Source organism: Microtus ochrogaster, chromosome 4 (genome assembly GCF_000317375.1).
Source record: "Microtus ochrogaster isolate Prairie Vole_2 chromosome 4, MicOch1.0, whole genome shotgun sequence".
NCBI classification, from domain to species: Eukaryota; Metazoa; Chordata; class Mammalia; order Rodentia; family Cricetidae; genus Microtus; species Microtus ochrogaster.
The window spans coordinates 85,975,095-85,986,345 of record NC_022011.1 but is presented as its reverse complement, the minus strand read 5'-3'; the positions used below and the strand labels follow the sequence as shown (position 1 = coordinate 85,986,345).

At 45.0% G+C, this 11,251-nt stretch overlaps 1 protein-coding gene across 2 annotated transcripts in view; it reads right to left on the bottom strand.

The window, feature by feature from the left end:
* Positions 1 to 534: 534 nt before the first annotated feature.
* Positions 535 to 11,251, bottom strand: part of Plekha3 (pleckstrin homology domain containing A3) — a 17,058-nt gene continuing 6,341 nt past the window's right edge. For both annotated transcript variants that reach the window (XM_005346622.3, XM_013355260.2), the window contains exons 3-8: positions 10,875 to 11,030; positions 7,801 to 7,937; positions 7,198 to 7,362; positions 4,585 to 4,628; positions 3,944 to 4,059; positions 535 to 1,648 (exon numbers count right to left, since the gene is read on the bottom strand). In XM_005346622.3, the coding sequence (XP_005346679.1) occupies positions 1,524 to 1,648; positions 3,944 to 4,059; positions 4,585 to 4,628; positions 7,198 to 7,362; positions 7,801 to 7,937; positions 10,875 to 11,030 (743 nt within the window). In that variant the 3' untranslated portion in view covers positions 535 to 1,523. The remainder of the gene's footprint in view (positions 1,649 to 3,943; positions 4,060 to 4,584; positions 4,629 to 7,197; positions 7,363 to 7,800; positions 7,938 to 10,874; positions 11,031 to 11,251) is intronic.

Genomic DNA, 11,251 nt, shown 5'->3' with positions numbered 1-11,251 from the left:
CACACAGAATGCCAGTGGTGAGCAGGCTGGCCCACTGCACAGAGTGCTCTAACGACCCGTCTGCTATTTAAAACGACATGCACGCTCAGAAGCAGTTTATATAAAAACATACTAATATATACATAATCATTTTAAGCTTAGGGAAAAGTTTAGACTTAGCTTAGTAAATATCAAATACTAAATATTTGGCTACCATCTAAACTAATAGGCTATAGAAGATAAACATATGGTTGATGTATATTTACCTTTAGGCCTGAACACTGAAACAAACACCAATAAGAACACTAAAGGCATTTAATAAAGACTAGACAGACTATCAATGAGTGTAAAAGATACAATGTATCAGGTAACAAATCTGAATGTGAAAACCACGTATCTATTAAATATGCCTGACTAATTTAAAAACACAAAGCCAATTTTTGTTAAAGTGCTGTTCGTTCAAGCTCTGGGCTGAGACCATTACCCCGAAGTGACTTAAAAGAGAAACAAATCACAGGGCAAACACTGACAATAAATATGACAGGCACTACCAAAAAATGCAAATTGTTCTTTAATTAAATAATGCCATTCTCAAGTGATATAGAACAGTCATCTTGACAGGATTACTCTTTATATAAATATTCATAAATTAAAAATGTCTCTAGATATGCCAAAGAGCCGCAGAGCATACCTGACAACAGCAGCTTAATGCCTCTTTTTTAAAAAAGCACTAAATTCCTCTTGCACTGAAAGCCATTTATTTCTCTGGTGTACGTGAACAAGGTCACTGAGACACTTGCCTCTCTTAGAACAATGTAAAGAACAACAATCATATACATTTTAAATCGGGGAGATCATAAACATTAGGACATAATCATCTTTTGATGCAGTAAGAAAATAAATAAGTAAAAATTGAACACTGTAACCTGATGTTTGGTATTGACAAATCAAGTCTCAACTTCATATACAAAGGACAACAGAGTCTGGTTATTTTTTTAAATGTTCAATATGTCACGGTATTTGGGCTAAAGACCTTTAGACTATTATGTGTTTTCTTTTTTGCTTAAAGGACTGTGATCCAATCAGCATCAAGCTGCTATGGTAATTAATTTGAAGCGGGGGTGAAGTGACCTTCTGGTCCATGGCACAAGTTACAACTATCACATTTCTGTCACACCAAAGTGGCGAGATCTCATGTTTATATACTACGATACACACTGAACGAGCTGTCAGTCCCTCACAGTTTTTTAGAAAAATATCTACATTTGTCCTTACGGATGTCAAAATGCTACACCATCATTTGTTTATTTTTTTTTTACAAAAAAAAAAGATGCACATTCATACTGTGAAGTTATTAGGAAAATACTCTTACAAGTAAACTATAGAAAGATAAAATACACTTCAAAAGTATGTGGGTTGTTTGTTTACAATATTCTATAAAGTGCAGAGAAATCCTAAGGAGAGGGGACGCGACCCCAGAATGAGTTTAATTACAGCAACTTTTGCATAGCAACACTCAGAGGAGGCTGGACGTGTCCATTTCCTCAGGAGAAGGGTGGAAGAGGTTCTTCAGAATCAGATTGTGTCTTGGCCAGAAGTCTGTTTTCTTCAGGAATGGTTGCTGATGCCAAATCTCCATTAAGTGTGTTTCCTGAACAGTGAAGAGGTCCTAGGGAAAAAGGGAGTGGGAAGTTAAACATCTAAGCAATGCTGATTCTGGGTCTCCATGAAACGTCTCAGGTCTGTAGGAGAAATAATTCTACTACTCTTTGTTCATCTGATAGAGAAACCCACCAAACACCCCACAAGAAGAGTATTGTCACGTAAAAACTTTCGGCTGGACCAGACTGGGAGATCAGAGGCAGACAATACTCAGGAGGCCCTGGGTTCAAGCCCCATCACAGAATAAATCAGGCATGGTGTGAGTGCCTGTGATCCCAGCAGTCAGGAGGTAGAGGCAGGAAGATCAGGAATTCAGTCAGCCTCCAATGCATAGAGTTCAAGACCAACCTGGGCTACACAATACTGTCTCAAAAAAAAAAAATTGTCAACTGATGATTGCAATATACTTAATACTAATATACTAATATGGTAAAATGTAAATTCTCTGCTTTGAACTAAACCATTAAACAGAAAGAAATTTAAGAATGATACTTCTCGGGGGCTGGAGAGATGGCTCAGAGGTTAAGAGCACTGACTGCTCTTCCACAGGTCCTGAGTTCAATTCCCAGCAACCACATGGTGGCTCACAACCATCTGTAATGAGATCTGGTGCCCTCTTCTGGGGTGCAGGGTCACATGCAGGCAGAACACTGTATACATAATAAATAAATAAATCTTTAAAAAAAAAAAAAGAATGATACTTCTCATCCTGCCAATGCAGAGGCTTTATGGTAAACTGAGGCATACATATACCTGTGTGAATGGATGTATGACACGTTTGAAACACTCTGAACAACTAAGTTTGTGAATGAATGTCTTTGCCTTCTAAATATTTGAAAACAAGTCAAGTATAGTAGTGCCTGCCTGTAATCCCAACACTGGGGAGGTAGAGCAGGAGAATCACCAAAAGTTCAAGGTTAGGGTCATCTACATGACAGCTTACAAGCCAGCCAGAGTTATACAGAAAATAAAAATTGGCTAAGGAAATGGCTTGGTGGTGAAGGCTTGCTTCATAAGCAAGAAGAACCAGCTGGCTACTGAAACGAGCCGTATTTGTTAGCTCTGGGTTGGATTAGAGGCCCTGCCTCAAAAACAAAGCGAAAGCCTAGCATGGCAGCACCTGCCTTTAATCCCAGCAGGGAGGCAGAGGCAGGGTGATCTCTGAGTTGGAAGCCAACCTGGTCTACAGAGTGAGTTCAGGACAGTCAGGGCTACACAGAGAAACCCTGTCTTAAAACATGTCCCCTTCCCCCCAAAAAGAAAGGAAGCAAAGAGTAACAGAAGATTACCAGCTCAACCGTGTCCACCCCCACACATCAATCTACATACTTCACACACAAATACATTAAAAGATGAAAAGGTAAATATTTCAAAAATGTATCTGCAAGCGGCCAATGGTTTTGTTTGGAGCCAGCTGCACTGGCATCCACAGGGCATCTTCCTCCAACAGAGCCTGCTTAGGATGCTAGGGAAGTAAAGAAAGGCTACGGTTTTCAATCTACTCAGAACCACAAAGGCAGCTCCACTGGCTCCTCCCACTCGATGACGTGGCTCTCTGGAGGACCTAACCACCATTTACTGTGTCATGTTTACAGGGAACAGATCCACACTCCACACAACTGACATCCAGTGAACTCTCCATGGGAGGTAAGGACTCTCAACAGGTGACAGTCCAGTCACTGAGAAGTAAGTGTAGCACGACATTTGTGTTCCCTGGAAACCATGGTCCTTGCGATCAAATGTGGCATATCCTGACACACTGGGAAAGCTCTGGCTCCTTTGAGGTAAACACAATCTTAACAGAAACCCCTAGACTCTCCTGAAAGGACAGTCTGCTGCCTCCGACAGTAGGGAGAAGAGGTATAGGAATCAGGGTTGTCATAACCACACAGGTTGCTTTCTTTAGCCATTTTAAGGCAGATAAACAATGTAACATAGCCGTATTTTCTGATTTTCAACTTTTATTTACTCTAGAAGTCTATCTGCAATTAATGATTTTTCTACAATACTTTAAAATGGAAACACGTAGTAGTAATAAAGACATAGTCAATAAAAATGTCTCTAAGATAAAGTATCTACCAAAGATCTTCAGGTCCTCTGAACTGAATAAACAGAATAACAAAGCTATCGGGGAGAGAACCCGTGAGCACCTGTGAGCTGTGGGGGGCTCACGTCCCTCTGAGGAATTCACCTAAAAGGAATGTACAATGCTCCAGTGACTGTGTATTTCAGTCCCAGAAACTACAAGAAGCTGGGGCAGTTTTGCTGAAGGGGCTGAGGAGACAGAAGGTGTGGAACTCACTCTCTGGGTCTTCAGGGGGGGCATCATTACAAGAGTCTGTGTCTGAGTAGGTTCTGCGGCGGCGCTGAGGAAGCCGGTGAAGGGCAGAGGCTGCGTCTCTGATGGAGCAGCTATTCCTGCATATGAAATAAAAAGTGTTAAGCTATGGGCATCAAATAATAGACAGACCCTTTCTTGACCGGGGCTTTTCTTCAAGGTCAAGCATGGTGGGCACACCTATAATCCCAGCACTTTGGAGGCAGAGGCAGGAGGATCTCTGTGAGCTTGAGACCAGTTACATGGTCTACAAAGTGAGTTCCAGGATAGCCCAGGCTACAAAAAGAAACCCTGTCTCAAAAAACCAAGTGAGAAACTCCTCTGAGGCTTGATCCCTTATGTGAGCAACATGCCACTCATTTAGAAGGGACGCGTGAGGACAAATGGGTTAATTCTCTCACATGTGAGTTTCCTTTCCTCGGCCCTTTCTGAAGCCGGTCCCGGAGACAAGAGCTAAGCAATACACACAAAGCTGCTGTGAGAAACAAAGCCAAACCAGCCTACTCCACAGAGCTGACATCCACAACGGCTGGCCTGGGCCTGAAGACCTTCCCCATGAGGGCGTTATCCAGACAGAATTTAGTCAGAAGAAATGGTTAATCTACCTCTCTGAACTGCAGGAACCAGGGTGGCTGGCGGAACGCTTCATCTAGAAATATAAGAGAGAAGAAAAGACAGCTTAATGTTTAGTCAAAGAGAATAACACACCTCCAATTTATTATCATAACTAACATAAATTGACTCAGAGAAGCAGACGCTCGGAAAAGACACTTATCTTCTCCAGACAAGTGACAATCTGAACATGTCAAACTTTCTCCCTAATAACTATTAACTGAAAATTTCTCAAGACGTACCAAAAAATACTAAGCTTCTAATTATTTATGTGTGTTACATAATGGTAAAGTATAAATAATAGTATGTATGGAACTAACCTAGGTCATTTATAATAATAAAAGGAGTATCTAGCAAATCAGAAAACAGTCTGAACCAATGTCTTTTTCTCCACTTTGTAGAGGGCACAAGCAGAACCTGGCAGCAAAGCTTCTCCCAAGCAGCTTCCACATGGATGTGTGTCAGGACAGTTTTCACGGAAAGCAACATTAGTGCGTCTAGTCTTTAAAGAACTCAGAAAACCTGAAACCTCAAACAGGCTTCTAAAGCATTTAAACAACGGAAGGGCTACGGATGGAGGCTCAGTGATGTTCACCCACCATGCACAGGCAAGTCCAAGTCTTGAAACTCTAAAATAGAATGACGTCATGTTTAAAGGGGGGGAAACATCCGCTTGAGCAGGACAATAATAAATATTGTCAACACAAAACATAATTTAGAAGATCCAATTTGCCCACCAGAAAGTAGAGGGCAATACAAGTCCAACGGTTATTTCAGCTTAACGAGGGGACAGAGAAGCTGTCTATGCTAAAGACATTCTTTATACACTCAGGCCCATACCTAACCTGCTGTATGAATGCCTTCTCAATGGGCAACTTTGGCTGCCAGCTGCCAACTCCCAGTTGAAGTGACAACATGTTTCTCGTCCAAGCTCCAAGGATGGCATAAGATGCAGCTGGATACTGACACACCCTTTCACGGTCCCTCCCCTTAGAACTGGTCACCCTCCCAGGACCGGGGAGACAGCTCAGCAGCCCCTGTGAATGCAGCTTCACAGATAGGACCCGAGTTTGCTTCTGAGAACCCACACCGAGTAGCTCACACCCACCTGTCACCCAGCTCCCAGGGGATCTGACACCCTACTTCTGGCCCCTCCAGTATGCTCAGCATAGGAGAGACATTCTAGCAAAGGCTCTCTGCTAGATAGAGACAGAAAAACCTCATCCAAAATCAACAGAAACTTCCCCAGTTCATCTGACCAAAATACTTCATGGACACTAGGAGTCCATCGTTCATTGATGAAGACGAGACTTAAATAAATGTAGGAAATGCTCCACAACCAAAAATGCTGGGGTGGGTGGGAGAACACAGGAGTGAGCTGGGCCCTCTTCTCACGTGTGATCAGCCAGTACCGGTGGAAACACAGCCAGGGGCATGCCTCCTCCCACACACAGGCTCCTAAGCATTCTCCAAGGAACCTGGCCTCACCTCAGGCTCTTCACAGTGTGCCAGAGCAGACATGGGAGCAGGAGAAGCACAGGGAGCTCACCACCCCCAGCCAAGAGTTCTCGGCGTGCAGACTGATCAAGACGCAGACATGAAGCACCTACCACTAAGAGGCTCAGCTCCTTCACAGCGACCTTCTGACACAGACGACATTTCACGGAGAAAGGGCCAGAGCAGTTAAGGCACTTGCCTACTCAGAGAATCAAATACAAATGCCGGCTGTAGAACAGCTCCCACTGGAGGTGCCGAGCATTGTTTGATAGTACCCTCTGAGAGTCAAACATCACTCCACGACAAGGCTTGCAGCAAGCAGACACGAACGCCTCACTTCCTCTGTGACAACACACACTGCACTGTACACAACGCTTCCCGGACATACAAGAGTGGCAGGGCAGGCCATCCTCAGGCCCTTCAAAGTGGAGAGACCAAGGTATGACCACACACGCTGAGTTCCTCAGCAGCACAGACAAAAGCAGTGCAACCTAAGCACCTACCACTAAGAGGCTCAGCTCCTTCACAGCTAAGGACTAAGGACTACACCCCCGCCCCCGCCCCCACCCCGGCCGCCACCCCCGCCCCCGCCAACACTTTCCATTCCCACCCTTACAAAGAAAAGAAAAAAGAGTCAGGTAACAATGGAAGAGAGGCTGAGACTGCCTTGTTGGTAAAGTGCCTGCCACTAAAGATTGGAGTTCAGATCATAGGCCCTCAAATAAAAGCCATGCATGGTACCACACACAGGGAAGAACATGCATGATGATGGACACCTGCACCACACACGAGGAAGGAGACAGGTGTGGTGGACACCGGCACCACACACGGGGAAGGCAGACTGCAGGCGTGGTGATGGACATCCACAACTACAGGGAAGGCAGACCGAGGCCCAGAGCTCAGCAGTCTAGACTACGGATGAGCTTCAGGTTCAATGAGAGACCCTGTCTCAAAAACGAAGCTAGAAAGAGAGCAACAGGGCAACAGGACATACCTGACAATGAACTCCGATCTACATGTGCATTACCCCCCCACAACACAAAATAATTAATTTATATTTAACGTATAGGTGTATTTATATTCCTAGAAGAAAAACAAGAAGTTCCCACCATCTGAACAGGAGAAGGCGACACAGGAGAAACCAAGGGGTCGGGATGAGGCAGCTGAAACATCTCAGGTTTAAACTTGGCATTGGCTATCTTCACACAGTCCTCAAGGGTGGTGATGAATGTATTACAGGTGGCACTGAGCAAGGAAGAGGCTTCATTCATGTTCTGAAAAACGACAAATAAAGACTGAGAAGACTCATACTCAACCATGAAATCAGGCACATCCTGAGAATCCAGTGAGAAAATTAATGAAAGCTAAGACTCATCACTAAAAGAGAAAACAAACAAACCCAAAGTTATCTACTGTACTGGTGCAATTGACCCAGAGAACGCAGGCCAGAATGCTCCTTCCCGAACCTCATCTCCAAGCTCCTGAGGAGCTGCAGAGACAGGCCTTGACTCCCTGGACACAAGAGCTGCTTGGAAGCTTGCCTCTAGCACACAGACAGAATTCGGAAAGCCCCACAGAGCTTTCGGCAGGCAGCTCTGCCCGGCTGGGAGTAACTCTGTGATGAGGGTTCTGTCACTATGGAGTGGCTCGGGATGCCCCTGGGCAGTCACGGCGCAGCCTGATCCCAAGCAAACGGGTCCTTTTTGCAGTACCTCTACGCTGGGAGATGAGCGACTCTCGTCACGGTGAACAAATTCCTGGATGGTATGAACCTGCTGCATTAGGAGGTCACAGTAGAGGCGAAGTTCAGACATTTTGGTTTTCAGAGATTCACTGGTCTCACTTATCTCTAAAAGGAACATGTATAAATCTCCAATGAGGTCATTTTCATATTCTTTGGTAACATAACACAACAAACGTTTTAAAAGCAGGCAACGGAGCCTAGGGAAATGGCTCAGTCAACAATACGCTTCCTACATAAATGTGAGGACCTAAGTTGGATCTCTAAAATGTCAAACAGTTGCACCCAGTAATCCTCACACTGGGAAGGATCCTTGGGGCTTGCTGCTCAGATAGTGTACCCCTATCACATTAAAAGCTCTGGGTTCAGCTGAAGTCTCTGTTAGAAAAGTAAGATGGAGAACAACTAAGAGGGATTTCCAGCATAAGCCTCTGGCCTCCACATGTACCCACATACAGCATGCAGGCACGCGCACACACATGCATGCACACACAAGCGCATGCGAACATGCTCATACACAGATTGCTACAGCTGGAGACGTGAGCTCTTCGAAGCAGAGCCCTAAGACCCTAAGAAACACCTCCTCCTTTCCTTCACATAATTCAGGAGAGACAACTGTTAGGCTCACATCTGCCACGAAGTTTACGTAGGCTGGTTTCCATAGACAACTCATGATGACTGTGTGCTTTTAAGATGGTTATTTAATGACTTAATTTTGTCTTGTTTAGGGATGGGGAGGGGAGGGAGGAAGAGAGAGAGTGTGTGTGTGTGTGTGTGTGTCACACACGCATGCACATGCCAAGAAACGAGTGCAGAGGGTAGCAGACTTTTCTCAGGAGTTGCTGTTTCTCCTGCCACCTTGAGACTCAGGGATTGCACTGTGATCATCAGGCCTGTGCACACACCTCTGCCCACAAAGACACCTCTCTAGCCTGACCACCGGGTGCTTTAATGCCCAGCATGCCCACCTCATTCCCCGTTCTGTCCCACGTGAAGCCTGCGTTTCTACTTTTGTGAACGAGCCTTTGCCTTCTCCTCATTCATTTTTTTTCAGTTCTGATATTACTTTTACTTTTAATACATAAACTGACAATGTGTTAAAGTTCTGATACATTAAAGACAGTATCTCATCTACCCACATAGCACAAACGCTTCTCCACCGATCACCCCCATCCAGTCTGCTTCACTGTGTATTTCAGCATACAGACATTGCTGGCTTCTAGGTAAGAACAGCCACTCCACAGAAGCATCTGTTAATTCTCTTCCTTTTGGCTCCCTTCTCATATTTCACTGTCCTCAGAATTCTTAAGGCAGTGCTCACTTGCTTCTCCTCAGTGACTCTGGACAAACTCTGCATCCAGCCAGCATCTCAGCTCTTCACCGGCCATTATCTTTTAAAGTAGAAATCAAAGTTGCAAGGGAATAAAAAAAAAAGCAGCTACATAGTAGATGCTGGTCTTTCAGAAGTGGCTGAGCCAGGTCAGGGGAGCTGCTTCCCCACAAAAAAAAATGAGAAAGGAGCAGCACTCTGTATATCTGACCTAAATCAATTATTGCGCAAACTTAAGAATGTTCCCTTGTTGTTGTTGTTGTTTGGGGGAAGGGGTATGCTGTGCGCATGTGTGGCAGAATGCATAGCTAGTGCTACACAGCTGTCAAGGCCAGAGGCTGCCGTTAGGTGCCTCTCCATGGCTGCTCTTTAACGTCAATCACCGAGGCAGGGGCTCTCCCTCAACCCAGAGCATCCCGTTCAACCAGTCGAACTAGCTAGCTTGCCACTGGGGTCTCCTGCATCCACAGGGCGGGCAGCCACACCCACTCAGCTTCTGTGTGGATTCTGGGAGTCCACACTCCAGTTCTCAAGCTCTTTACTCACTGAGCCATCTCTCCTGCCCCTGTCCCTTTTTAAAAAAAAAAATGGCAAATTACACACAGCACAAATTTATCCTCTGAAGGGTACAGTTCAGTGGCATTAAGAACATTCAAAGGCTGCGCAACCAGGACCATTGTCCGCCTAAATAAATTCTTATTTTTCCCAACAGAAACTCTGTCCCCACTGAACACTAACCTCGTTCTCCTCCATGTAGGCACTACACTATTTTCCCTTCTTTTTTTTCTTCTTTCCTTACTAATAAAGTCTCATTATATAGCTCCAACGAGCCTCAAACTCAAACTCCTCCTCCTTCAGAACCCTACCTGTGCATGGCCACCTGTGTCCATTCTCCTTCCTGTCCGTATAAATCTCGCTATCCTTGGCATTTGAAATGAGTGCAATCAACGCTGCTCTTTTTGAGACAGGCTTATTTCACTAAGACTATGTCTGTAATGGCATCATGTTGCAGTATGTGCTGGAATTCCCTTCCTTCTAAGGATGAATAATATTCCACTGTATAGGAATCACATCTGTTTATTAATCAGGTATCTGGAGACATTTGGATTGATCCTATCTTTCAACTACTTCTTGTCCTTCATTGCCTTTAATTTTTAAAAGCTCTTTATATGCATACACGTTTGCAAAGTACAAGCTCAAGCCAGCCTCCAGATCAGTGTCCCCCTCATTTGAGATGGGGTCTCTCACTGACCTAACGCTCACAAATTAAGCAAGGCTGGCCGGCCAGTAAGGCCCAAGGATCCACCTAGCTACAGCTCATCAGGGCTGGGATTATAAAAACGTGCCGCCATGACTGGCTTTTTACATGAGCGCTGGGCACTGAACTAGGTCCTCGTCCTCCTGCTTCTTCAATGACCAGTTAGCCACAGTTTCCCATACCACTGAACTTCCTTGGAAACACTTTACTGACCTCATAATGTATCAGCTGACTGAAGCGCTGCGTTACCACCTGACTCTCCTAACTGAGAACTTCCCGTGATTTACCACGTGATTCTCCTAACTGAGACCCTTCCCGTGATTTACCACGTGATTCTCCTGAGACCGTCCCATGGTTTACCACGTGATGGTGATCTAGGTAAATCTTCCACATCACTAATTTCCTCCTGGTTCCCGAGAGAGGACAGCCTCACTAACGCCTAGAAAGTTGTCATCACCTTTTTCTTTTGCGGTCCTGGTGTCGGTCAAACAGGCTTTGGAGCTCCCCAGGGCGACCAGCCACCTCTGTCTCTCGGCCGCGTTGACTGCCTTCATGTAGAAATGCTGCTCCCCCGGGATAATCAACTCCATTCTCGTGTTGTCCGCAGAATGGACTGTGAAGACACACAGCACAATATGGGTCACTCTCTAAGAAGCCCTAGAAGCACCGTAAAAACAACCTTCTCCCTACCACCCAAGGTGGCAATGGTACCAAAACGATGCGAGCACACAACAGCAAAACACACGACTCACTTTTACCCGTACTAGAATTTCAACGCTGTCATCTGAAGAAGTGAAAAAATTAAAAATTAGGTTTCCAAAACATCACTTCCAG